A 27677-nucleotide genomic window follows, 5' to 3' on the forward strand; every position below is an offset into this window, starting at 1 on the left:
CCTTAAAAAAGAGAACTAGCCAAATGGCAAAAAAAAAAAAAGTACAGAACTTCACTGGCGGAAAGAACTTCTTAAAAAACAGAATCATCAGGGGTACCTAGGTGGCGCAGTAGATAAAGCACTAGCCCTGAAGTCAGAAAGACCTGAGTTCAAACCCGGCCTCAGACCAAACACTTGGCACTTACTAGCTGTGTGATCCTGGGGAGGTCACTTTCCCCCAACTGCCTTAAGAAAAAAAAAAACAGAACTGTACAAATGGAAAAAGAGGTCAAAAGCTAATTGGAGAAAATAATTTCTTAAAAATTAGAACTGGACAAGTAGAAGCTAATGACTCCATGAAACATCAAGAAACAACAAAATCAAAAGAATTTTTAAAAAAGAAGAAAATATGGAATGTCTCACCAGAAAAACAACTGATCTGGAAAACAGATTGAAGAGAGATAATTTAAGAATTACTGAACTACCTGAAAGCCATGACATTTTAAAAAGGGCCTATAGGATCATATTTCAAGAAACTATAAAGGAAAATTGTCTTGATGTCTTAAAAGCAGAGGATTTTAAAAAATGAACCTTCCAATCACCTCCTGAAAGAAATCCCAAAATGAAAACTCCCAGGAATATTATAGCCAAATCCAGAGTACCCAAATCAAGGAGAGAATACTGCAAGCAGCCAGAAAGAGACCATCCAAATACCATAGCTACAGTTAGGATCACACAAGTTTTAGCAGCTTCCATGTTAAAGAAGCAGAGGGCTTGGAATGATATTCCAGGAGGCACAACTAGGACTACAACCAAGAATAACCAAACTAGCAAAACTGTGCATAATCCCTTCGGAGAAAAAATCATTTATTGAATTAGAGGGCCGTTGAGCATTCTTGATGAAAAGACAAGAGCTAAACAGAAAATCTGACTTTCAAACATAAAAAAAGATAAACCTGAAAGAGAAATCATAACGGATTTAATATGGTTAAACTGTTTACATTCCTGTATCAGAAGATGATAAATGCAACTCCTAAGAATTTTATTATTATTAGGGCAGGTAGAAGGATACTACATAGACAGAAGGCAAAGACATAAATCATTACATTGGAATGATCAAAAAAAAAAAGGAATGCTGAGAAAGAGGGATGCACTAGGAGAAAGGGAAGGAAGAGGAAGAATGGGGAAAATTACCTCCCATAAAAGAGGCATACAAAGAAGATCTTTTATAGTGGAGGGGGAAACAGGGCAACACTTGAACCTCACTCTCATTTGAAAAGGTTTAAAGAGGGAAGAATTATATTCACACTCAGCTGAGTACAAAAATCTATCTTACCCAATAGGGAAAAAGAGGAAAAGAATGAAAGCGGAGGGGGAGGGACAGGGAAAAAGAAAGAGAATAAACAGAAGAAAATACTATAGAGGGAAATATACAGTTAGTGATCATAACTGTGAATGAGATGAACTTACCAATAAAATGGAACTGGTTAGCCAAATGGATTAGAAACCAGAATCCAATGATATGGTGTTTACAAAAAACACACTTGAATCAGAAAGACATATCCAGAGTTAAAATAAGGGGCTGAAGCAGAATCTACTATGCTTCAGCTGAAGTAAGAAAAGCAGGAGTAACAATCATGATCTCAGACAAAGTAAAAACAAAAATAGACCTAATTTTTAAAAATTAGGTTAGTTGTTGTTGTTGTTGTTTGTCCTTCATTCTTGAAGAGGACCATGACATCAGGGAGGTGATGCCATGACATAAAAGTGAACTGGATTTAAGTGAGGGAGGGCTGTATAAAGTCACCACCCTCACTTTGTCCTCTGGAACCATATGAATCTAGTGGCCAGATACAGATCAGGATAACTGAAGATAGCCCCAGATGAATCAGAGAAACTACATCTTGCTTGCTATAAGGTAATGTAGAGAATGAAGTAATGTAGAGAATGAAGTAATGTCAATACCAAACATGTGTGCACCAAATGGTATCACATCCAAATACTTAAAGAAAAAGTTAAATGAATTAGAAGAAGAAATAAATGATAAAACTATACTAGTAGGGGACCTCAACTTTCCCTTCTCAGAACTAGATAAATCTACCCACAAAATGAATAAGAAAAGAGATGAATAGAGTTTTAGAAATGTTGGATATGATAGGCCTCTGGAGAAAACTAAATGGGAAAAGAAAGGATGTAGCTTTTTCTCAACTGTATACGGCACTTTAACAAAAACTGACCATGTATTAGGGCATAAAAATTTCACAAACAAATGCAGAAAAGCAGAAATATTAATTGTATGTTTTGCAACCATAATACAATAAAAAGTATCTTCAATAAAGATCCTTAGAAGAACAGGTTAAAAATTAAGTAGAAACTAAATAGTCTAATCCTAAAGTTTGAATGGATTAAAGAACAAATCGTAGAAACAATCAATTTCATTAAAGACAATATACCAAAATTTGTTGGGTATAGCTAATGCAGTACTTAGTGGAAAATTTCTATCTCTTAACGCTTACATCAATAAAAAAGAGTAAGAGCAGATCAATAAATTAGGCACATAACAACAACAACTAAAAAAAACTAGGAAAAAAAAATTTTTAATCCCCAATTAAATGCCAAAATAGAAATCCTGAAAATCAAAAGAAAGATTAATAAAACTGAAAGTAAAAAAAAAAAAAATAACCACTGAACTAATAAGTAAGAGTAGCAGCTAGTTTTAGGGGGGAAAATAAAATAGATAAATCATTGGTTAATTAGATTTTTTAAAAAAAGAGGAAATGAAAAGAGTGAATTCACTACCAATGAAGATGAAATTAAAGCAATTATTATATCAATAAAACTGACGATCTTAGTGAAATATTTACAAAAATATAACTATCCCAAGTTAACACAAAAGGAAATGGAATGCTTAATGTTTTCTCTGGTTAGAGAACATGATAGGCATTTTTTCCTCTAAATACCATTAAAGGTATTTGTTTTAAATGAAGAAAAAAAAAAAGAAATATGAGAAGACACTAACACTCTTTTGCAGAGGTGGAAGGTCCATGGGCATTGTACATTGCACATATTTTCAGACTTATTTCTTGATGTACTGATCACTCATGCTCATTGTTTTTCCTGTTCTTTTTCCTTGTTTTCTTTAAATATATTATTTGCTATATGAGATGGCTCTTTTGGAGGGGGGAAAGGAAATTTTGGTGACTTTAAAAAAACTAAATGATATTAATAAAATTTTATTGAAAAAAAAAGAAGAGGGAGAGAATATAGAACTCAAAAACTTTTTTTAAATGTTAAAAAATTATTTTTACATGTAATTGGAAAAAAATTAAATATCTGAAATTTTTCTCTTTTAAAAAAAGTATTTTATTTTTAATTTATGGAATAAAACAAGCATTTTCATAAGTCTAATAAAAAAGATTATTATACATGAAACTACAAATCTACTATGTACAACTTGCTATTCCTTTTAAGTATATAATAAAGTTACCATGTAAATTTCTTTTTTTTCCCTTTTTCTTCCCTTCCCTCCCATTCTCACTCTAGAGATGGCTTCCATTAGAAACAAATAGGTATATACATGTAAAATGCAGACAGTAGCTTTCTTCAAGTGTCCTTTATAATAATAATCAAAATGACTTAATCACTCAACGTCGTTCCTAAAACCATATTGCTATTATTGCATACAATGTTCTCTTGGTTCTGCTCATTTCACTCTTCATTATTTCATGCAAGTCTTTCCAGGTTTTCCTAAGATACTGAGCTCACCACAGTAGTATTTCATTACAATCATATACTACAACTTGTTCAGCCATTCTGCAATCAATGGGCATCTCTGCAATTTCCAGTTCTTTGCCACCACAAAGAGAAGCGCTATAAACATTTTAGAACACACAGATTTTTTTTCCTTTTTACCTAACCATCTTTGGAAATGGACCTAATAGTGGTACTGCTGGGTCAAAGGTATGTATAGGCAGTTTAAGAAGTGTTTGGGCATAATTCTAGACTGCTGTTCAAAATGGTTGGATCAGTTCACAGTTCCACCAACAGTGAATTAATGTCCCAATTTTTCCACATCTCCACCAACATTTGTCACTTCCCCCTTCAACTATTTTAGCCTATCTGGTAGGTATAAAATGATATCCCAAGGTTGTTATAATTTGCATTTTTCTAATAATATTATCTAAAATTAAAAAAAAATACCTCTGATTACCAAACCCACTCAAAACTAAATATCTTATTGGAAAAGTTTCTTGAAACTCCATGATTATGTTGTGTTGAACTTGGCATCATTCTAATAGCTCATCTAGATCACCCTAAAAGAAAAAGAAGTAGAGCTTTTCCATGAAAATAACTCCCAACTTTCCACTACGGCAATACAGATAAAGCCTAGCATAAATTTTCTTGGTTCCTGTGCCAGCCGCAAGTTCTTCTAATAAAATAAATATACTTCTCAAATTATAGTAAATAAAATTTCTAAACAACATATATTATAGCTTTAAAAGACCAAACACCATTGACTACGTGTAATATTCAAACTTTTCTCAAAGATCTCTGGTCATACACAGATTAGACTAGATGACCTCTGAGATTCCTTTCAACATGAGATTCTATAATTCTCATAGGACAAAAGAACTAGGCTCATCTCAGTTCTGCTACTCACAAGTTGTGTGAATTTGTACAAGTAATTAAATCTCTCTGGGCCTCGGTTTCCTAACTTCTATAACGAAGAGTTTAGACAAATGACTTCTAACCTACCTTAAACTAAATAATCTCTAACGTTCCCTCTAGCTCTTAAACTATGAGTTAAAAAGCATGTACTCACCGATGAACTATCAGATGATTCATTTTTTTCATATTTCTGTTTCTTGCTCTTTTTCTTCTTCTCTTTCTTAACTTTTTTGAAATGTCTATCCTTCTTCCTTTTTTTCTTCACAGAATGTTCCTGTATATCATCATTTTAAACAAACAAAAAAAGACTTGGTTTGTGGTTTTTTCCTTCATTTCCAAAAAACTAAAAAGAATCACTTCAGGAAAAGGAAGAACCATCTCACAAAACCAGAATATGCTACTTGAAAATGATATGTGATATATAAGCTGCAGAGTTGGGAATTGTAGTATCCAGTCAAGACTCGACTTGATCAGTTACAACTACTGCTTCACACATTAACTTACACAACAAAATCCAGAATCTAACATTCTATCCCAATGGCAGCATCTACATAAAGTATGACTACATGAAACATTAGAATTGATACAAAAAATGAAGACAATATTGACTTTGTTTTCTACTCATATTAATTTTTTTTTCTGAAGGATGTAATGAAGCACATCAACTAAGTAAATAAATCTGTTCTAAGTTCTAATTCATAATAATTAACCTACAAGACTATTCTTCAAACCTCTTGGAGAAACTGCAAGGGCAAAACAACAAGACGTGTACAGTTACAGTTGGATGAAATAAATATAATTAATACTCACCTGTGATAGTTGTTCAACTCGCTCACTGACATCAGCTAACATCCATGTGTCCTCACCTCGCAGTCGCTTAAGTTCTTTGCGCCTCTCTTCTTTCTCAAAATCTGCTTTAGCCTATAACATGCACACAGACACAAATTTTCAAGCTACATTCCTAGGGCACAGTTGCATATTGTAATGTTCAGGCAAGTTATCTTCTTTAGGCAATTAACCCTATTCCATTTTTTAATTAAAGGCAAAACTGAAAAACCCTAGGAGCTGAGTTGAATTGCAGAAAGGAATACAGAATGCAGAAAGGTTAAATTACCTTGTCACCTCCCAGCACAAGAAAGGACTTACTCGTTTTCTTAGCAGACAATGGGAAATGAACTAATAATAAATATCATTTATACAGCATTTTAAGGCTTGCAATTCACTTTACATATGTTATCTCATTTGATGCTCACAACAACTGTGCAAGGGAAATACAATTTTTCATATATGAGAAAACTGAAGCACAAAAGTTAAGTGACTTGTCCTCATTCACAATTATGCATCAGAGGCTGGATTCAAATCCATGTATTACCAACGCCAAAGTCCATTGGCTTTACAGTATGACACACTACCTCTCAACTAGAAAGCAGTATAAAAAATTAAGTCTGTTTCTCACCCCTACAATACTCCAGTTATTTCCAATTAACTTACAAACCTATTGCAAGAGACGTAAAAACAGCCAGACCTCGGAAAGGAAATTCTCCAGCTATTAAGGCTTACTTAAGCCTGACCTTATGAAACTGACTTCCCCAGACTTGGTTCTTTCCTTTCAGTCTGTCCTGGAAATTCTGATATAAGACTCATCATGATGTAGTAGAAACAGAGTTAGATTTGGAATCTGAGAAACTAGGTTCAGATTCTGGCTCTGTCTGCGAGACATGAGACTGATTCACTTAACCTTTCTGGCCCTCACATTTCTAAATGAAGGCATTATTCTCAGTAATCTCTGATGTTCCTTAAAACTCCATGATTACATATCTTTGAATCTTACCTTTGCTTCATGACTTTTCCAACCCACAGTTTACCCTGAAATAAATGTAGGCTCACTGGTTCAGAATTACACTTGGCTCAAACATGAACTCAGATTAAGTGTCTGTCCATATACAGCCACAGGATCACATATTTTTGGGCTGGAAAGAACCTTAGAGATCATCTAGTGCAAATGGGAAATTGAGGGCCAGAGAGATTAAATGGTAGACCCAGGCTCCAAATGTAAATAGAGCAGAACCAGAATTTGAACTTAGTTTCTGTGATTCCATTTTTACCAAAGTACCATACTATCTTCCCTTTTCTGTAGCTCTCTTGACCCTGGCTGCCTGCCTGACATTTATGGCTTGCCTGCCATAAATAGGCATACTAACCCAGGCACAGAAAGATCTCCCTAGGAAATGATGCTCTAGCACACGAAGCTTATTTCTATTTTCACTTAATTCTTCCTGATAATTACCTGATCTCACCAAAAACAAGTCTAAAACCATAGCTTTAGTGACCTTCCTAAAATGTAGGTCTGACTATGTCAAGCCTCTACTTAATTGACTCCAGTGGCTCTCTCTTATCTCCAGAGGATTGAAAATCCTCTTTTCAGTATTCAAAGACCTTCCCAATATGACTCCCTCCTACTTTTCCAGGCTTCTTACACTTGCTCTCCCCTCACTATAACCTATATTCTGTGAACCAGTGACACCAGCCTCCTTGCTATGTCAATAAGACACTTCAACTCCCAACTCCAAGCATTTTCACCAGCTATCCCCCATGCCTGGAATTCTTTCCTAGGTTTCTTCAGATTTCAGATAAAATCTATCTTCTGCAAGAAGCCTTTCCAATCCCCCTCAACCCTAGTACCCTGCAACTTATCTTATATATATACAGCTTGTTGGTAAAGTTGTCTTCCCCATTAGACTGTGAGCTCCTTGAAGGCAGGGACTTTTTTTTGCTTTTCTTTGTATCCTCATTACTTCACACAGTATCTGGCACATACAAAGCACTGAATAAATGTTTGTTGACTTGTTGACTTGATTTGAAAGCTTGCTTACCTCTTAAAGGACAATCAATAACAAGGTAAATGGTTAATACAAACTAAACTACAAACGTATGGTGATTAAATATTCTACTAGTTCATCTAAGCAGTTCAAATTTTGCCTTAATTTTTTTTGTGATATCAGACCTTTTAATATAACTTACATAAGACATTCAAATAATAATGAAAAGCAATCTCCAATCCCTCAAAAGAAATCCTAGCTAAACAATCATCCTCTTGTTATATTTCTCTAAGAGTCCAGTGACTACCCTTAAAAAATATACCAGGTGGACACAAGTATATACTACTCTAGCTCCTAATCATTACAGAATGACATATATACAGAAAACTTTGTCCCCTTACTATGAAGCAAGGGAAGTGATAAAAATTTCACTACGATTCATGTTAATTATGACGAGAGCCTTCCTATTATTACTAAATTACAACATTTCTCCTTCTAAATCTCCCTAGGATGAATAGAAGGTTCTTCTATTCCTTCTCTCTATAACCACTCAGGATAAGATCAAGTCTTATAGGGTACAGGAAGTAGCCTCTATTAATTTGTATTGGTTGACTTTAAAATAATGATAGTCACATCTTCATTACACATCTTCATTCACACATTCATTGTTTCCCAGAGCCTGGTTTCCCAAACTTCATGATCCCTGAAACATGTTATTTTTTTAAAAAAAAACATATTTAAGTATTTATACTATAATTTTAATTCATTTCTGCAGCTTCACTATCCTTACTGTTTGCTCAGCTATTTAACCAATTCCATAGAATATTTCATTAAAATGCTATCTGAAATAACTATTTGACAGGAACTACTGGGAAAACTGGAAAGTGGTTTGGGAAAAAAAAGTTTAGATCAGACTCTTACACCATATTACCAATCAATCAGCAAGTATTTATTAAACATAAACTATATGCCAGGCACTATGTTAGGCACTGGCACTAGTGATACAAGTACAAAGAATGAAGCAATCCCTAATCACAAAAACTTATATTCAAATGGAGGCAAAAACAAGTACATCTAAAAATATATGCAAAATAAATATAAAATGAATACATACAAATATACATACATATATTAAGTAGTTAAATAAAAGGTAAGGTGGGAAGAAAGGTACAAGCAATTGAGAGGGGAGGTCAGAAAAGGCTTCTTGCTTTAGTTTTGTCATAAAAGAAGAGAGAAACTCTATGAGACAGAAGTAAGGAGGGCATTCATTCCAGGCATATGGCCCAGTCAGTTCAATGACAGACAGAAAAGAAGATAAGGAACAGTGTGTCCTACGTTAAGGTCAGAGAGAAGACCTGTTTGGCTGAATTTCAGGATTTGCAGCATCATTAAATTATTTTTTTAAATGGATGGAAATATCTTTCACAATTATGGCTAGGGGAGCATTTTAAAACAAGAGATTAAGAAAATCCCAAAAGACGGATAATTTCTTTTATATAAAACTTAAAAGCTTTTGTAGAAACAAAAATCCATTAACCTACCTAAGAAAGTAAACTATCAACAGGGAAAAAATATATGCATCAAGTATCTCTGGTAACTTTTTCTTTTTAACTTCTTGAAGTATGTTTTCCTTGACCTAGAAGCTCTGGATTTTAGCTATTGATGTTTCTGGGAATTTCCATTTAGAGATTTCTTTCAAGGATGCCTGGTGAATTCTTTCTATTTTTACTTGCCCTTCTGGTTCTAAGAGATATGGACAGTTATTACCTAAATTTCTTAAAATGCAGCATCCAAGTAAACCAAGCAGAGTCCCTGAAGGAAAATGGAGAGTTACTTGGAAAGTTGTGAGCCACAGTTTTATAAAGAAAGGCTTGCGGTGGAGATCACTGTTCTACCCCTTAGTCCTCCAAACAAAGAGGAAAGTCAACTGAGAGAGGTGAGAAGGTGTTGAGTATACCTGTTCTCCTTTATCCACAATCAACCCTTGCTATTTCCTATTGAAAAAAAGTTTTTGCTCCTCTAACATTACACACACACACACACACACACACACACACACACACACACAGGTAAGTGTATGTGTGTATATATATATCTCCTACAGAGCTATACTTTGTCTGGTTTGTTCAACTGCCCAAATCTGATGGATCTGTTTTAAGTAGAGCACACTATTTACACTCCTACAGTCATTCTTTCTTTAAGCAGAATTATGTAAATTGCCTCTTATTACCCTTTTGTACATTTCCCACACTGAGAGAACTGTACCAGCTGTTTCTATGATCTTAGCATTACTACTTCCCCAATTTATTTTTAAATGTAATTTCAGAATATGTGAAACTTCAAGACTCGAAATAGTTGGCAAAGAACAAGTACATCAAAACAATATTCTACCATTCCATATAGTAAAAAAAAAACTGACCTGGAAGTCAGGAAATCTAGATCTCACACTTACAAAGGATATAATAACACTGGGAAAGTCACTTAACCTCTGGCTATAAAAATGAGGCAGCAGAACCAAATGATCTTCTTGTAGTTCTAAAATTCTACCATTTTATGGTGCTTAATTGTTTAAAGATACAGAATTCCCCAAGAAAAAATCAAGGACTAGAGTCAAAGACAATCACATACATTTCTTTTTTTTAAGATGCAATATGTTTCCAATATTTAAGCAAAAACATTTATTATTGAGAACCTCACAGATGGGTCATTACAATGTAAAATGTAAACTAAGTATAGAAAACAGATTGGTTCAAGAATTTCTATTGAGGGGCAGCTAGGTGGCGAAGTGGATAGAGCACCGGCCCTTAAGTCAGGAGGACCTGAGTTCAAATTCGGCCTCAGACTAAACACTTGACACTTACTAGCTAAGTGACCCTGGGGGGGGAAAAAAAAGGAACTCTCATTGAAATTCAAATTACAAGTTCAAAAATTTAGGAAATTCAAAACAAACTAGGATAATTAAACATATTGGCTATAAAGTAAAATAACAGAATAAACAAAATAACAGAATAAACAGTTCAGTTAAATGACAACTAGGTAACTAGGAACGTCATTTAAAACTGAAGTTTAATAATAATTGTCCACACCACCTCACAGGTAGGGCTATGGTGAGAAGAGTCCTTTGCATAAACTGAAAAGTATATTAATGTAAATCAAATAAACACAGAGTTTTTTTAAATAGTGTAGCACAGTAGAAATTTCATGTGCTACATTTGGATTTGAAGTCAGGTCCTCTGGCTCTGCCATTTATCATCTGGAATGACACTGAGTCCCAATCACTTCATCTCTCTTGGCCCATTTCCTCATCTATAAAATGAGAGATTTAGATTATAAGGTTTCTAAGGTCTCTCCCAGCTCTAAAGCTATGAATGTTTAAAATTATTTTATTTGATGCTCTCCAAAAGGTATTTTAACTAATTTCATTGTTTTTAAACTTTTTACTCAAGCTCTTTAGAGGTATCTGTAAATTGAGTTTAGATCAGACCAGACCATCTTTATAAAAGGTCCTTTCCATATGTAAAATGCCAGGTTTCTATGATTCTAAATTGCTTATAATTTCATATACCTTTCTGCATTTAGGTCAGTCCCCTAGATAGTTTCCACATAAAGACTTTAAAATTATTATTTCACAAGCATAAATGAATTTCACAAGTCTTGAAATTCATATCCAGATAATATAATTAATTTAATAACCAATAATCAAGACAAAATACTTTTGCTAAATGTTTATTGCCCTTAAGCAGAGAGTTTAAGCACAATTTCTAAAGGTGCAAATTGTGCATTACCAATCAAATAATACTTGAAATTGGTCTTTAGCCTTACACATACAGAATATGGTGATGAGAAGGAGTAACTTAAGTTCTACTCTGAGCTAATCTTCAGTATGTTGTGTCTACTATTAACTAGTTGTGTGACTTTAGACAAGTGACTTAACTTATTTGGGCTTATATTTCATCATCTGTAATATAAAGAGAGTAAACTAAGTGATCATTAAAGGCCCTTGGAGTACTAAAATTCTATTATTTCTTCCTATTCAAAAAGAAAAGGCTAGGTGATGCTGCAAATAGAGTGTCAGGTCTGGAGTCAAAAAAACCTGAGTTCAAATTTAACTTGACATTTACTAGCTGTGTGACCTTGGAGAAGTCACTTAACCTCAATTTAAAGGGGAGTGGAGAGGGAAACCAGACAGACATTTCCATTTCCTATCTTCAGGACCTCCCCTCTGCTTTTCAGCTTTCTTTTGTATGTCGTCTTCCCCCATTAGACTGTATATTCCTTGAGGGCAGAGACTCATTCTTTTTCCTATTTGTACCTCCAGTGTGTGCCTATCACATAGTAGGTACAGGGTGTTGTTCAGTTACGGCTGATGCTATGTGACCCCATAGACAATCCATGGGGTTTTCTTGGCAAAGACACTAGAGTGGTTTGCCATTTCCTCCTCCAATGTGTCCCCATTTTACAGATGCGGAACTGAGACAAATAGAGGTTAAATGACTTGCCCAGGTCACCCAGCTAGTAAGTATCTGAGGCTGGATTTGAACTCAGATCTTCCCGACTTCAGGCCCAGTACTCTATCCACTACATCACCTACTTACCCCATTACTAGGTACACAGTAGGTAGAAATGTGTTAATGACTATTAACTACTGACTTTCCAGTCTTCTTACACCTTATATCCTAACACATACTCTGATATTCAGTGGCAGTGGCCTCTGGTGTTCCCTGCACAAAGCACTCAATCTCTAACTCCAGTTATGGTCTCCTTCTTCATCTGGACCTTCTGATTTCCCTAGCTTCTTTCAAGCGCCAGCTAACATCCCATCTTCTATAGAAACCTTTTCTTATCTCTCTGAATTCTAGAAACTTCCCTAAGTTGATTATTTCCAATTTAATCTTGTTTGTAAAGAACTGTTTGCATGCAGTCTCCTCTATTACACTTTGAACCCCTTGAGTTGCCCTTCTTTGTATCCCTAGCACTAAACACACTGCCTGGCACATAATAGCATTCAACAAATGTTTATAAACTGATGGATATCTCCAGCTCCCATCTCCAAATCTAAAACAGTTCTATTAAGGTTAAATCAAATTTAAACGAACATAAAGAAAAACCTCAAAGAGCAAAATGTTCAAAAAAGGAGCAATTCAGCCTTTAGCAAAAGAAGAGAGAACTCTGTCAAGCTGATCTGGAGATTGGGAAAAAGCAGAGCTTTTTGTAAGCTCCTTGATGAGCTCTTCTTGTTTCTTTTTTTGTCTTTGTATGACCGGTGCCTAAAATAGTGCCTGGCACATGTCAGAGATTTAACATAAGTTTGTTGAATAATTAGAAAAATGTGTTGAGGGTGGGGGAAGGGTAGTCAGGTTATCACAACAAGCATTTTATTAAGTACCTCTTATATGTTGGTACTAGGGATGCAAAGACAAAAATGAAACTGCCCAGGCCCTCAAGGAACTTACATTCTACTGGGGGAAACAACATATTAAAAAAAACAAATTATGTACAAAATAAATATAAGATAATTTAGGGGCAGATGTAGTTCCTGTTCTGAGTTTCACCACACAAACACATAAACACACACACACAAACACACACACACACACACCCCACCCACCACCCCCCACCCCTGAGAGTTCTGCCACAATTTTCAAAAGATGTTAAGGAGGAAAGTAGCCCTAAAAGAGGCTCCTGTCATAGCAACAGGACTCTGGGGGAGGATGGTGGACCAGAGGTGGTTGAGAACCTTTACAAATAGCTCTGCCTTCCTCTGGCCTATCCCATTACCATGCTGGGTATGTAGCTCTGCAGGGAAGAGAGAACATGACATAACATAGCTCCAATAAGGTTTTACATACATAGTTTTTCTATGCAGAGACATGAACCTTGAGTCCTTTTTGTTTAAATACAAACTGGATACCAGCTGTGTGACCCTGGGCAAGTCACTTAACCCCAATTGCCTAAAAAAAAAAAATTAAAAAAATACAAACTGGAAGAAAATCTCATTCTCCCATGACAATTACATTCCTGAGTCACTCGAAGTCTAAGCATAGCTCAAGGCATGAGCCTGAAGCCATGAGCGATTCTGTAGTTCTCATATCTGCTTTTTGTAGTTTTTCTGTCTCTTCCCATGTTGTCAAGTGTCATTTCTTAAGGCTGTGAGTGTGCTTCTAATAGCTCCCTCAAACACTTAAAATTTTGCCTAGGACTAGCCTGAATCTTGGAAGAAGGAATTTTTCCTCCTCCTTCCTATAGTACATGGTCATAAGAGTCCAAAAGTCAAGGTAATACTACTATTACAAAGTAATACTACTATCCTAACCCATCGTGTATAGTAACACAGTTATATAGTAATACAACTGAAGAAGCTCTGTCCTATAATCCTCAAAGAAACTCAAGTATAGAAGCTTTACAACTCTCTTCCCAATCTGTTATGCACTAGACAGTATAGATGAAAGAGTGCTAGGTTTGGAGTCAAAGCACCTGGGTTCAAACCCAAGACTATGACACTTGCTACCAGTGACCTTGGTCAAGTCACTTACTCTTCCTAGGGAACCAATTCATTGGTTTCGTCATTTGTAAAACTAAGAGTTGGATGAGATGACATCTAAGGAGCTTTCCAAATCTTAAATCTATAAATTTATAAATAATCTCATAATCCCAAATGTAGTAAGAGAAGTTATCATCCATACAGCATTTTATGGTTTATGAAGCACTTTATGCCAAAACCCTAGGATGGCAGCATTATCCTTCCTGAATGTCCTTGTCGTGTTAGGACAAAATAAACCTTTTAACTGTTCCATGACTTGTCAGTGCCTCATTTCCTCCCACTGTCAAACCTGAACTGAGACAATGACACCTCTAACAAAAAAAGGTTCTCAGAACTTGAGACATGCATTCCTCTTCTCTTCATGCTAGACTGGCCTCCAGGAAGAAATATATAGCCTATCAACAGATAAGAACCTTCTCACAAGTCTACTACTAGCTGTTAGTTGTTAACAAGTATACTGTATCAACTGACTTGAAAAATATTTCATTAGGAAGTCTCAAAAACAATTACTAGTCATTAGTAATGACTTAAAAAGAAGCTTCAAAACATCTCTCCCTAGAATCTTAAAACAAACATGACTGTTACCTAAAACTACTTGAATGAACAGGCAGAAATAGGAAAAAAAATGATGAGTCTTCATTATGCACTCCTGATCCACTAATCAAGGCTGCAAAAGAAAGGTGAGTGCTTAATTTTTTTTTCTATAAAAGTATTTATTTAAAAATAACAGTACAAAAGTACCCAGGTAAAGAGAGTCAATCACTGACTTTGTACTACTTATACTAGGTACCCTTTCTTTTTTAAGTAATTTTTTCCCTATACATACACTTAAGTGGCATAAAAAAGCCAAACAAATGAGAAGATCATCTCCTGATCTGAAAAGGTTAATGACAAGCTGACCCTCTCCCTTTTTTTTTCACTTTTGATAAAAAAAAAAAGGTATTTTAGGCAATAATAGCAAAAGGAAAAAGAAAGGTCAACTCCATTTCTACAGAGTAGGCAGAAAGTACCCTCATATGACAGAAAACTAATTCTAATGCTTCCATGTGAGAAAATGTTTAATGGACTTTAAACATAAATGGTAATGTAGCAAAGAGAAGTGTGTTTTGAAGATAATGCTGATTTGTATGCTTAGAAGAAGCAGAATTAGGTTGTTCAAAATGTGGTGTTTCCATACCTATTCTTCACCATTCTAATCTGATGGGTTATCTTTTTAAAATTTTATTTAATATTTTTTTCCAATTACATGTAAAAACAAATTTAACATTCATTTTTTTCAAATTGACTTCCAAATTCTCTCCCTCTCCCTCTCCCCCTCCATTGAGAAGGCAAGCAATTTGACATAGTAGTTATACATGTGTAGTCATGCAAAACACATTTCCATGTAAGTCATTCTGTGAAAGAAAACACATTAAAAAAAAAAAAGAAAAACAAAGAAAGTGAAGAAAAAGTATCTTTGATCTGCATTCAGGCTCTACCAGTTCCCTCTCTGGAGATGGACAATACCTTTCATCATAAGTCCTACAGAATTGTCTTGAATCATTGTACTGCTGAGAATAGCTAAGTTATTCATAGCAGATCATCTTACAATATTGTTGTTAATGTTCTCCTGGTTCTGTTCATCTCACGTTGCATCAGTTCATGTAAGTGTTTCCATGTTTTTCTGAGAGCATTCTGCACATCATTTCTTAAAGCACAATAGTATTCCATCACAATCTTATACAACTTGTTCAGCCATTCCCCAAATGATGGACATCCTCTCAATTTCCAATTCTTTGCCACCCTAAAAGAGTTGCTATAAATATTTTTGTACACATAGGTCCTTCTCCTTTTATTTTTTATCTCTTTGGGATACAGACCTAGTGGTGGTATTGCCTAGTCAAAGGGTATGCATGGTTTTATACCCCTTTGGGCATAGTTCCAAAGTACTCCGCAAAATGGTTGAATTAGTATACAACTTCACAAATAATACATCTAATGGGTTATCTTTCAGTAAATCAACAGTCAAAAATTTATAGTAATATTTGTCGTTCTTCCACAAACATATCTTTCTCCATTGTATAAGCAGAATTTAGAAGGACTGCCCAAAAAAAACAAAGATGTTTAAATATCAATGTGTAAACTCTTCCCTAAAAATATTCTTCTAAATCACCAAGAGGAACAATGGGCAAGTCAGATTTCTGAGCAAAAGGTGTTATGCAATACAAAAGTTTAAGCGAAATAAACTCATGTTCTAGCATTCTAGGGTTCCTCAATATGTACAAAGGAGATCTGAATACATGAGAAATTCAACCAGTGTCATGTTATGCCTATTTACAGACTTCCAATGAGTCTATTTTTTAAAGGACAGGATTCAAACAAATATCAGAGGTCTTTCTGGATGCATCTTCTCTCCAAAATGATTTCACATTTCCTCTCCTCATACTCAACATTCCAGCCAGATTGGCCTATTTGTTGTTTCCTACCTATGACATAACATCTTTCTTTCCTTACACAGGCTATATCCCTTCTCAGCTCCACCTCATTTTAAGGCTCAAAGTTCAGCTCAAGTACCACTTCCACCAAAACACCTTTCCTATTTCCTCAGCAAATAGCGCTCCCTTCTTTCTATTACATTGTATTTGTTTTTATATACATTTTGAATACACTTATCTGTACTTACCTATTATCTGTACTTACATGTTATATCTCTCCCCTACTCCACCCCCTAGTAGAATATAAGTTTGTGATGATAGGCATGTGCCGTTTTTCATCTGTGTAACCTTTTCTGCTTCTTGTTGTTTTTACCACTGTGCCTAACTCAGTGATTTGAACATAAATGTTTACTGAAGCGGATGAAGTTCCTTTAACACATGACAATAAAAGAAGTCCTCTCTGTAAAAGCTACTTTACAATGATATTGAGAGAAAAACTAAGTAAATTAAGCATGATGCTGCTAGATAAAATAAGAAAGTCTATATTACTGTGCCTACCAACTAAAACTACTATCGTCGTAGAAAATAGGAGTCAGAGGACCTGGATTCAATCCAATCTCTTCTATTTAACCTCGCTAGGCCTTGTTTTCTTGTCTGTAAAATAAGAAGTTTAGGCTAGGTCTACAAGGTCTCTTCCCCTGCTAAATCTTATGACCTCCTAAACTGTAAGCTCAGAGTGATAAATGAATATAAATGCAATAACATCCTATAAATGGAGCATTAAAATAAGTATTTAATTCTTTTCAGCATTAAATGAGATAACACAAGTAAAGCATTTTGTAGATCTTAAAGTGATACATAAATGCTAATATTATTTTTCTACTGTCAAAATCATAACCACAGTAACAATGGTTCCATTTCAACAAATGACCAGGAGAGGGATAGAGGAAAGAAGCGGGGGAAAGAGTGAAAACCTCTTCTAGGCTCAATTTTCACAGAGTAAGAAACAGTAATACCTACTGCTCAACAAATGTGATTAAGCAAAATCACACTGGCTTTTGAAAAAGCTAATCTAGATATCTTTCTTAGACTAGCCTAGAAACAAAAAACTCTCATAATCTTTTGAACCTTCAACTGATCACAGCCTCAAGAATTTGACATGTAATAAAATGAAGAATAATTTATTCTATGAAATTGGGGCAGCTAAGTGGCACAGTGGACAAAGCACCAGCCCTTAAGTCAGGAGGACCTGAGTTCAAATCCAGCCTCAGACACTTGACACTTACTAGCTGTGTGACCCTGGGTAAGTCACTTAACCCCAATTGCCTAAAAATAAAATAAGAAACAAAATGAGAAACAAAAACCTATGAAATTGTTCAGAAATGCTTTTATTCAATTCCAATTTTTATATTCACCCATTTATGAATCTCTCAAGTGAAAATTTTCTGCAAAATACATTTTGAGGGAAATTTAAACTCAATAACATATATACATACATATGTATATACATATACATATACGTAGAACAAGTATATTAAAGCTCCAAAAGAAAAACTAGCACTTCCAGTGCTCACAATTTCCCAAACAATTGATGTATTTAGTGCTCAGAATCTTTCCTTCCATCCTCTATTTCAGAAGAATGGATTAAACAGCTTTACAACGTTTATTCCACCTGCTCTTTTTTAAAGGCTCAGTTTCTCAATGTCTGAAATGTACCAAAGACCAAGGACGGTTCAAGAAAAAATGGGTGGCTAGGTGACGGTGGCTAGATCACCAGCCCTGCAGTCAAAGGACCTGAGTTCAAATCCGCCCTCAGACACTTGACATTAACCTAGCTGTGTGACCCTAGGCAAGTCATTTAACCTCGACTGCCCCACCAAAAAGAAAAAAGAAAAATAAGAAAAAAGTGAATGGATCGGGACTGCCCACCCATGGGGCAGGAAAAGTCCCTAATGTCCTAGGAAAGAGAAAATAGTGGACAAGTAGGGAGGGCTTGGAAGGGAGGGAGACCAGAGAGGCGATGGCTTCAAGATGCAGTAACAGATTTTTTTTTACATGACAAAATAATTTGACTTGACTACATATACATGTTGCACAAGTTGTCTTCTTTTTAATAGGGAGAAGGAAAATAAGGAGAAAACAGTTAAGAGAGGACAGACAAGGGAAAAGGCCAAAATTAGGGCAGGGAAGTTGAAAGGAAGAAGGGAAAATAGAAGTGTGAAGGGAGAAAGAAGAGAAATGGGGAAGGGGGAAAACTTGAGGGTGGGGGTGGGGAGAGGATTCTGAATGGGGCTGGAAGGCAAAACCTCGCCAGAAGGACGGCAAAAGAAGAGGGGCGTAAACCTTCGGAGCAGTCCCCCCCCCGTTCTCTTTTCTAAGTCTCTTGTCCATACACTTGAACACTTGTCCTTGTAAGCAGGACTTGGAATAAGGTGCCCCCACAAGCCTTGGTGCAGTCTGAGCTTTAATAGTTTATAACTGCACTAACCTGGGGGGCACACCGGGCTTTCGGGGCCGCAGCTGAGGGAGAAGCACTGAGAACTGCGGCCAGGGAAGCGTGGGGAGAGCCAGGAGGGAAGTGGGGCCCGGGGGAGGGGTGGCTTCCCAGACCCCCAGCGCCCTCAGCTCCGGAAGCGAAAGCACAAAGAGACTCTGAGAGGGGGTACCTGTCGCAGAACTTCGGCCCGAGCCAGCCGCTTCTGTTCTTTCCGTTCTTCAATGCTCCTCGCACTTTCAAATCTGCCACCGGAAGCCGCCATCGTTGTTGTGGTCGAAAAGCGACCAAGGCAGCCGCCGTGAGAGTCGGCTTACGATTGTCGTAAAAGCTAATCTTCCGGTTCGCAGCTCCAAGGAGTTCCTGGGCGCCGGGCGTGGAGGGGCGGGGCGCGGTGCCCGATGGGAGGAAGAGCAGGAGCTCCAGATTCCTGGGCATGCGCATGAGGAAGTTTTTTCTCTCGAGGCGTGGAGTGTGTTGCTCGCTGCGAGTAAATGCAAGTGGAGAAAGGACTTGGTCCTTTGCTGCCCCAGCTGTTCCAACTGCACTAAGACTTTTGGGACATCCTGTAATTTACCTCTCGTGGTTGCTGGCAGGTAGTTAGGTTTCCTAGCATCAAAGGGATGCTGTTACTGGAAGGGACGGCCACTCATTTTGTAGATGAGGCAACAGAACGAGAGAATTTAATTGTCTTGCCACAGGTCCCACTGGTAGTTAAGTTACAGAGCTAGGATTTGAAGCCAGGTTCTCGAACTTGAAATTCGGTGCTCTTTTTCACTTTAATTAGCCAGGGCACACCTATATCAAATAGATTTTATTGGTGGGAATAACTGACCCTAGACAAAACTATGAAATTTGACTCCAAGACCTCGCAAACACTACGTGCTCACCTCTAATTTCTGAGCCCCCTTTCTTCCCTTTGCCTTCTTCATGTTTAAAGTATCTCTCCACTCTTCTTACCAGGCAATCTACTGCTTCCTCATGGTGCCCTCTGCTGCCAAATTTTTAGACATCCAACTCCCCTCCACCCACCACCACCCTCCCTCAAAAAAACCTCCCATTTCCACCATCAAATGATTAATTACACAGAGAAAACTAATTCCCAAAGTGTTTGTCTTTTGTTGTTGTGGAGGACCAATGACATCAATATGTTGGGAGTCAAGGTATTGTGTGTTGACTGAGGCTGAGTCTATTAGGAGCTCAGAAGGCTCTTCCACAGGTTGAATACAAAAAAGGGCCATTTGAACATTTGGGATGGAGATGTCTCTAGATTTGCACATCTCATATTTCCTTTGTGCTACTGTGATTTTGCTTTGGTCTTAGAGAACAGAGCCTTCTTTGATGCAGGCACACCATGCTGAGCAGTCCTGTGCTAGTGTCTCCCGTATCTCACAACTGATACTAAAGTTCTTCAGAGAGACCTTGAGAGTGTCCTTGTACCACTTCTTCTGACCTCCATGTGAGTGCTTGCTTTATGAGACTTCTCAGCCAAATAGTTTTTTAGGTAAATGTATGTTGGACATTTAGGCTATAGGGCCAGCCCATTGGAGTTGCACTTTCTGCTATAGAGTTTGAGTTTGGGCAATTCTGGGACCTGTGTCTGATACTTCATCTTGCCAGATAATCTTCAGAATCTACATAAGACAATTCAGATGGAAACAGTTCAATTTTCTGGCATGACACTAGTAGACTAGGTTTCACAGGCATACAACAATAAGGTCAGCACAAAATGACTGTAGACATTCTAGTATATAGCCTAACACCTCTTCTCTCCCACACTTTCTTTTGGAGCCTCCAAAACACTGAGCTAGCTCTGGCAATATATTCATCAACCTCATCACTTATCCCTGGAAAGTACACTACCAAGGGAAGTAAATTTTCCTACAGCATTCAAAATTTCTCCATTTGCTGTTACCAATGGTTTCATGAATGGAAGGTACAATGCTGGCTAGTGGAGAACCTCTGTTTTCTTGGTGTTGTCAGGCCAAAATTAGCACAAGCAGCAAATAATCAATCCTTACTCTGTTTCATTTCAGCCTCAGAGGTTGCATTGAGTGCACCATCATCTGCAAACAAAAAGTCATGCACCAACTCTCCCTCTTAGCTTGTAGCCTTTTCAAGTTAAATAATTTGCCATCGGTGCAGGAGCTGACCTTGATGCTGTTTTCTCCCTCATTGAAGGCATCTGACAACATTGCTGAAAATATGCTAAAACGCAAGGGAGCAAGCACACAGCCCTGCTTCACTCCATTGGTGATTGGGAAAGCATGAGGGTGTGGTCCTTAATTGAGAACCCATGCAGTATGCCATCTTGAAACTAGTGTGCAATACTGACGAACTTCTCCAGGCAACCAAAGTTCACCATAATCTTCCACAAAGCCCTCATGACTAAGGCCTTATATTAAGTATCAAAGTATCAAAAGTATCAGAGGCCTTGGTGAAGTCAATGAACATTGGGTCTAGACCTCTGTTCTGCTCCTGGAATTTCTCCTGAAGTTGTTGGACAGCAAACACCATATCAACCATTCCTGGGCCCTTTTGAAGCCACATTGGCTATTTGGTGGATGACTATCTTCCAGGTGAAGGATCAGCCAATTAAGGAATGCTCTGGAAAGAATCCTGCCTGGAGTTCTCAAGGAACTTTTAAATCTATTCAGGAACAAAATTTCTGAGTTGTTCTGAGGCTGGTTGCCTGAAGAGACAAGAGTGAACTTAAACTTCCTTTGAAGGGATTTATACCTGCTTACATAAAGATTGCCCAGAGGGACTAGGTTGAAGTGTTTCTTACACCATGAATCTAAAAATTATTAGAGAATCAGTGGTGTGGTGTGGTGTGATATTGGTGTATTATAGTATAGTATGGCATGGTAGCTAAGAAGAAAATTTATAATTTTCATATTAATTGATATGATATATGTAATGAATACTAATAATTTAGTTTTCTCAAGAGCTGCCTCTGTGATTTGAGAGTCAGAGCTCACAATGCAGCTTAAACTGATTAATCAAAACTCTGACAACTCTCACAATCACTGGACCTTAAGTGAAGTGAAACAAAGATTGTAGAACCTGTTCCCCTCACAGAACTCTGGCTCTGTACTCTAGGGGAAGTAGTCACTCCCCCCAAAGACTTGACTTCAGAATTGTCGCATTGTGGGACTTGTGGGTTTCTCCTGGGAAACCACTAAATGATTGTTTGTAATCCACCTTCCCCCCTCCTTCCTGTGGCATCTTGGGTGTGGTCTTTTTTCCCAGTCCAAAAATTGGTTTATAACCTTTCATCACATAATTGTCAGATGATATAATTCTGTTCATCACACTACTTAAAAGGTAAATAGAGCAGCAATATATTCACCAGTGGCCTATAAATACGTATTTATCTCGAGCATTGAAAGCCCTGAACCTAGAATACTCAGCACACACAAATTGTCAGTATATTTCCCACAGCTGATTTGCAACTTACGTGGTTTGTTTAGAGCACTGCAGTACTAGCAGTATTGTCACTCAACACAAGGAAGAGCCAGTAGGAGTAAGGGGAGTGGGCAGGCAGGTGAGGTTGCCTTGAGTAAGTCACGCGCTAACTCAAGGCTTTCTTCCCTTGCTAGCTAAACTGTACAATTCATCTGCCAACAATACAGTTTAATAATAAATGATTTTTAAGTAATGCACACACCAAAAAATAAAGCTTCACCCCAGTTTTTTGCAAAAAAAAAATTTGTCATAAAATCTGTGACGATTATGTGGTGAAATATGGTAAAAAAAACCTATGCTTTTACTTCAGCTAAGAGAACTTTCTTTCTCTGAAATTGATTAATTAAACTACTTGATCACTGGCACTCAGTCCCTAGGCCTGCTTTGTGTGGCTCTGAGCATTCCCAGGTTAGACACTGACTCAATAAAAATACTGTTAACACAGACTAAGCAATGGATTTGGAGCTAAAAATAAATTGGGTCTGAGTGCCAGTTCTAACACTTTCTAGTGATATAACTTTGGTGTAATTATATAATTACAAAATGTCAGAACTGCAAGAATCCTTTGTGATCTGCTGAGACTCCAAGGGAAAGTGATCTGCCCAAGGTCACATAGCTAGTAAGTGGAACAACTAGGACTTGAATCCAGGTCACTGATCCCTAGTGGAGTGTTTTTTCTCTTATACCATGCTGCCTCCCTAAGTTATTTCACCTCTCTAAGCCTCAGTTTCCTCACTGGTAAAATAGGGATAACAGGTCTTACCTGACCTACTTCACAAAGTTGTTGCAAGGTTCAAATGAAATAGTGTATATATCCTATAAAAATGTCAACTGTTATGATCTTTACTGTTACTGATGATGAAGAGCATTTTTGTGCCCACCCTCCCTTTACTTCCTTTACTTAAAAAAATTAGGCCCTTATACTCATGGAGTTTATGGTCTTCTATCCCTCCTATCCTGTGTTAGTACCAGGATATTCTTTCTTTATCGAAAGAACAGTTGGATAAATGCTCTTCTTTTGGTCCTTCTGTGTCAAGGGTTCTGGAGTTTTCACCACTTTTATTTATCAGTACTTTTTTTTTTTTTTAGGCAATTGGGGTTAAGTGACTTGCCCAGGATCACACAGCTAGTAAGTGTCAAGTATTTGATCTGAGGCCGAATTTAAACTCAGGTCCTTCTGACTAAAAGGGCCAGTACTCTATCCACTCTGCCACCTAACTGCCCCCATCATTACTTTTGATGCAATTAAAATCTACTTACTCCAATTCCTATGAGAAACCTAAATACATTTTTCCTGTTCAATTCAGCACATTAATGATAAAGAAAGGAAATGCACTTCTAAATCGTCCAACTCCATTCTGCATGCCTGCCTCCAAAAAGTATTAGATCTCAATTTCTGTGACAGCTACCCCTTTGGGCCTTCTCTTCTTCCTTCATTCTTTTCCTCCTTCCTTTCTTCATTCAAAATGTAATTATCTATCATGTGCTAGACACTGAATGACAAACAAAAATAAGATAGGACTGTGTCCTTAAGGAGATTATAATGGCCTCCTAACTGGTCAGGCAATGAGAGGCTCAGAGGACTCGAGTTCAAATCTTGTTTTTTCTTAGATGGGTTGGACAAGTTATTTGCTCACTCCTGGGGTGAACTTGGAGAAAACTGGCTTCAAATCCAACTTTTGGCACTTAAACATTCTGCATGACCCCAGACAAGTTACTTAACCTCCCTTAAGACTCAGTTGAGGAAAACAATGTCTATGGTGCCTACTTTGCAGGGATATTGTGAAGATCAAATGAGATAACATTTGTAAGGCACTTTGTAAACCATAATATGTCATATCTCCATTATTAAATTATGTTGATTATTAGAATATATTTTCATCATTTTCTCCTGCAATTCCTTTGTTTTTAAAGTGAACAACTGTGTTAACTAGTGTGTGGAACAAGTGAAAATTTCTCATATGAAATGGAAGCTAAGTCCCAAAATTTAGTTAAGGCGTTAGCATTAGCTGGCCCTGAGTTTCATTTTCCTGTAAATCATAAATCTGCCCACCCCACTCCCTTGTTTTGTAACCATCACCCCAGCCTTATCCTTACCAAATAAGGCAATCTTCTAGCTTCCAAGCTTGGTTTGGATAAAATGTATCTCTTGGGTTCTAAATATAGATTGTAAGGTCTCTTGCCTCAACCAATGAGGATAAAGAGATTGAGGTAAACAAGGGGGAGGGGGGTTTCTTGGAGTGGTTTGTCTAAGGGTATATAACTAGTTTGATTGCTGTTGTATCTTGCCTCACTACTCCAATCTGCCCTGGGTAGGTGATGCCCAACTCCCATGCAAGACTTACTAAATAAAACTTTTGTTCCTACCTAGAGAAGCCTCTGAATTTTTATTTGGGTAGGTGGTCTCCATCCCACTCAGTTTGGGACTCGTCCAGAATTTTCTTTGATTAGGGAGGGGGCTTCCTTGCCAAGGTCAAGACCAAGCATGCATCTGAGATTTCTCAGAGGTCTTGAGCCCCTGAGGTAGGTTACCACCCAATCATTGAAATAAACCCGAAAAGAGGGACTCGGAGAAACAGAAGGCTTGTTAGGGCTGCAGTGATTAAAAACAAAACTAAGAAATTCCGGCTGGCTGGTGAGTGAGAGCAGTCACGTAAGTTGTACTCATGCAACCCAGAGGTAAGCACTCAGGGGTCTGGAGGTAATTGGCATAGGATGAGGGCCCTTTAGGGTGGACTCTAGTTTAGGCGGAGTCTGGGCCTAATCAAATTGCGAAATAAATACCTCATAGAAAGGATGCTGCTGAGAAAGCTTCATGGGTAACTGGTAAAGAGTAGGCGACCCTCCTCAGTGATTCAGCTGAGTCTTTGGACTCGGGGAGTTCAGTGATGACTCCTGTAAATTCCCTAGGTGAGGGCCTAGGGTTCCCTAAGAATGGGAAAGGGACAATCTAAATCTGCGCAGTCGGAGCGCAAATGTGAGGTACCTATAGACAGTCCTTTAGGCAATAGATTGCAGAATTGGAATGAACTGCCAAGATATAAAGGAAAAGATAAAAGGAAAATGATTGGATATGATTTGATGATTTGAGGATTCTACAGGGCAGGGGGTTGTATGTCTATTTTTTGTGTGTGTGTTTGTGTCTGTGCGTGGTATGAGTGAGTGTCAGTGTGTATCTTTTGCAGCCAGACAGCAAAAGGCTGCAGCTGGACTCTGGAAAGTCACTTTCTTTCTCTCCCCCTCTTCCTCCTTTGGTAACAGCAGCCTCAGAGGAACGGGTGGATGGGAGAGAGAAAGAAAGAAAAATACTTTATTATTTAGGTTATATGATTGGTAAAAAGCAAGTTGAGAAGGATTTTTGAAGTGTCAGGTCAGAATTAGAAAGAAATAAGATATGTGCAGTTTTAAAAGGACTTTAATCAAAGTCCATTAGAAAGAAAGGCAAGAAAGTTTAAGCATGTAGGAGAGAGGAGTATGTGTAGAAAGCTTAAGGAAGGTATAATTTATTTGCACAGTGTCAATAGAGGTTTTGAAAATAAGAAGGTTTTGAAACTTTCGGAAAAAAACATAATTTCTCTCTCTGCATTCTAATTCTGGTCAAATTTGAGTGTGGAGACAAAGAGAGAAAAAGGGAACCTTTTCCCCCTCAGATCAGAAAAAAAAGAGGCAGCACTTAATCTTTTCTGCCTCTCATAAAAGAGAAAAATTTTTGTGTACCGGAACACAACCAAAGGTAATTTAATTCATTCTGGTAATATTTCAGATGAAATGTGATGCTCTTAATGCTTATGTCAGAATTTATTATACTGTTTAGCACTAAAGTAAATTGAAAGAAACTAAAGAACAGTGGAAAAATAGTGTAAGATGAGTGAATTGTTTAGAGTGCATAGTAAAGTTGTACAGGCAGTTTGAGAAGAGAGAGGGGGGGAGGGAGAGCTCTATTCAATTATCTCCCTTCAGAAATACAAAAAGAAAGCTGTGTAGTAACTGTGACTGTAATTTGGGTGGGGGTCTTAAGTTCCCCACCCTTGGACAAGGATATCCTCTGAATAGTTTTAGATAGTTTAAGTAAGTTGAGAAGGTGTGAAGAAGTAGTGTTTTAAAGTAGAAGGATGGAAAAAAAATTCCTTTTTTTTGCCTAATTTAAAAACCAATAAAGTTATGGAGAGATGGAAGGAATTATGTCCACCCACCTTTCAGGCTAGATCCATGGGTGGGTTCTATTACATCTAGTATGGATACTGGCTATGATAAAGATGTTGGTTATTGTGAGTTATGATTATTACTGTTCAATTAATTATTAAACTCCAGAGGTGCCTACCTGGAGGGAAAGCAAAAAGTAGTTAGAATACTGGCTCAGTACATTTTAAACTGACCTGATTACAATAGGTGATTCCAAACTGTTTGTAAAACTTTCCCAAGAAAATGTGAACATGAATGGGGAACTGAAATATTAAAGAAATATATGAATTTGTGGATAATATCCCCTTATAAAGGGCCAAGGGTACTGAACTTTGAAATGTGTATTTGTATAATTTTAAGAGCACATACTGTTATTTGGCATTAAGAACTTTTATCAACTATGTGGCCCTAGGAGACTGTTGAATCTGGTGAAGGGATCTAGAAAGAAAGAAAGATTTTTTATTGAGCCTGTTTTCAATTGTATTAGTTATGTTGCTGGAAGGACAATTTCTTTCATAATCTGGAATGTTAAATTAATTGTGTCTTCAGAGAAAAGAGAAAAAGGAATGAATCTGGCTGTTGGGGCACTCTATATGATCCTGTTTTGTAACATTTCCTTCTAACTATTGTAATTGTAGAAAGCATAAAATTTCCAAATGTTTTATTTAAAGAGAATTTTCAGTTGAGATTGTCTTGTTATCATTTATGAAATTTGTGAGATTTTTAACTAAGTTGTTTGGGATTACTGTTTTAATGCTAAAACCCAAAAAGGGTTAATTGATTACTGTATCTGTGTGGGCAAGGTCATCTGTCCTGAGAAAAGAATTTGTTGGAATTATGCAGTTCCTAGAAAATGAACTTGACTTGCTGAGAAGCTGCAAGTTTATGTACAGTAGATAGAAATAATTTCCAATGATTGGCCTTTACACCAGGGCAAGTTTAAATTTGAGAAGGAAAGATGTAAAATGAGATTTCTTATGTATGAGTCCTGGTAAATCTATATTGCTTATTGCAACTCCATGAGAGTGAAATTAACTGCATCTGGCTTTAAGCTGTGATTAGTGAGACTTGCTGTTTGAGGTAAAAGGCTCTTGGGACTATAACTAATTTTG

The 27677-nt window shown here is 37.0% G+C and overlaps 1 protein-coding gene across 1 annotated transcript in view; it reads right to left on the reverse strand.

Annotated features, from left to right (window-relative positions):
* CWF19L2 (CWF19 like cell cycle control factor 2) overlaps positions 1-19298 on the reverse strand; it is a 119792-nt gene extending 100494 nt beyond the window's left edge. The window contains exons 1-3 of the mRNA XM_020996131.2: positions 19088-19298; positions 5458-5568; positions 4802-4921 (exon numbers count right to left, since the gene is read on the reverse strand). Coding sequence (XP_020851790.1) covers positions 4802-4921; positions 5458-5568; positions 19088-19180 — 324 coding nt within the window. The 5' untranslated portion in view covers positions 19181-19298. The remainder of the gene's footprint in view (positions 1-4801; positions 4922-5457; positions 5569-19087) is intronic.
* Positions 19299-27677: the final 8379 nt, after the last annotated feature.

This window comes from Phascolarctos cinereus, unplaced genomic scaffold (assembly GCF_003287225.1).
Source record: "Phascolarctos cinereus isolate Bilbo 61053 unplaced genomic scaffold, phaCin_HiC Scaffold_726;HRSCAF=1367, whole genome shotgun sequence".
In the NCBI taxonomy this organism is placed as follows: domain Eukaryota; kingdom Metazoa; phylum Chordata; class Mammalia; order Diprotodontia; family Phascolarctidae; genus Phascolarctos; species Phascolarctos cinereus.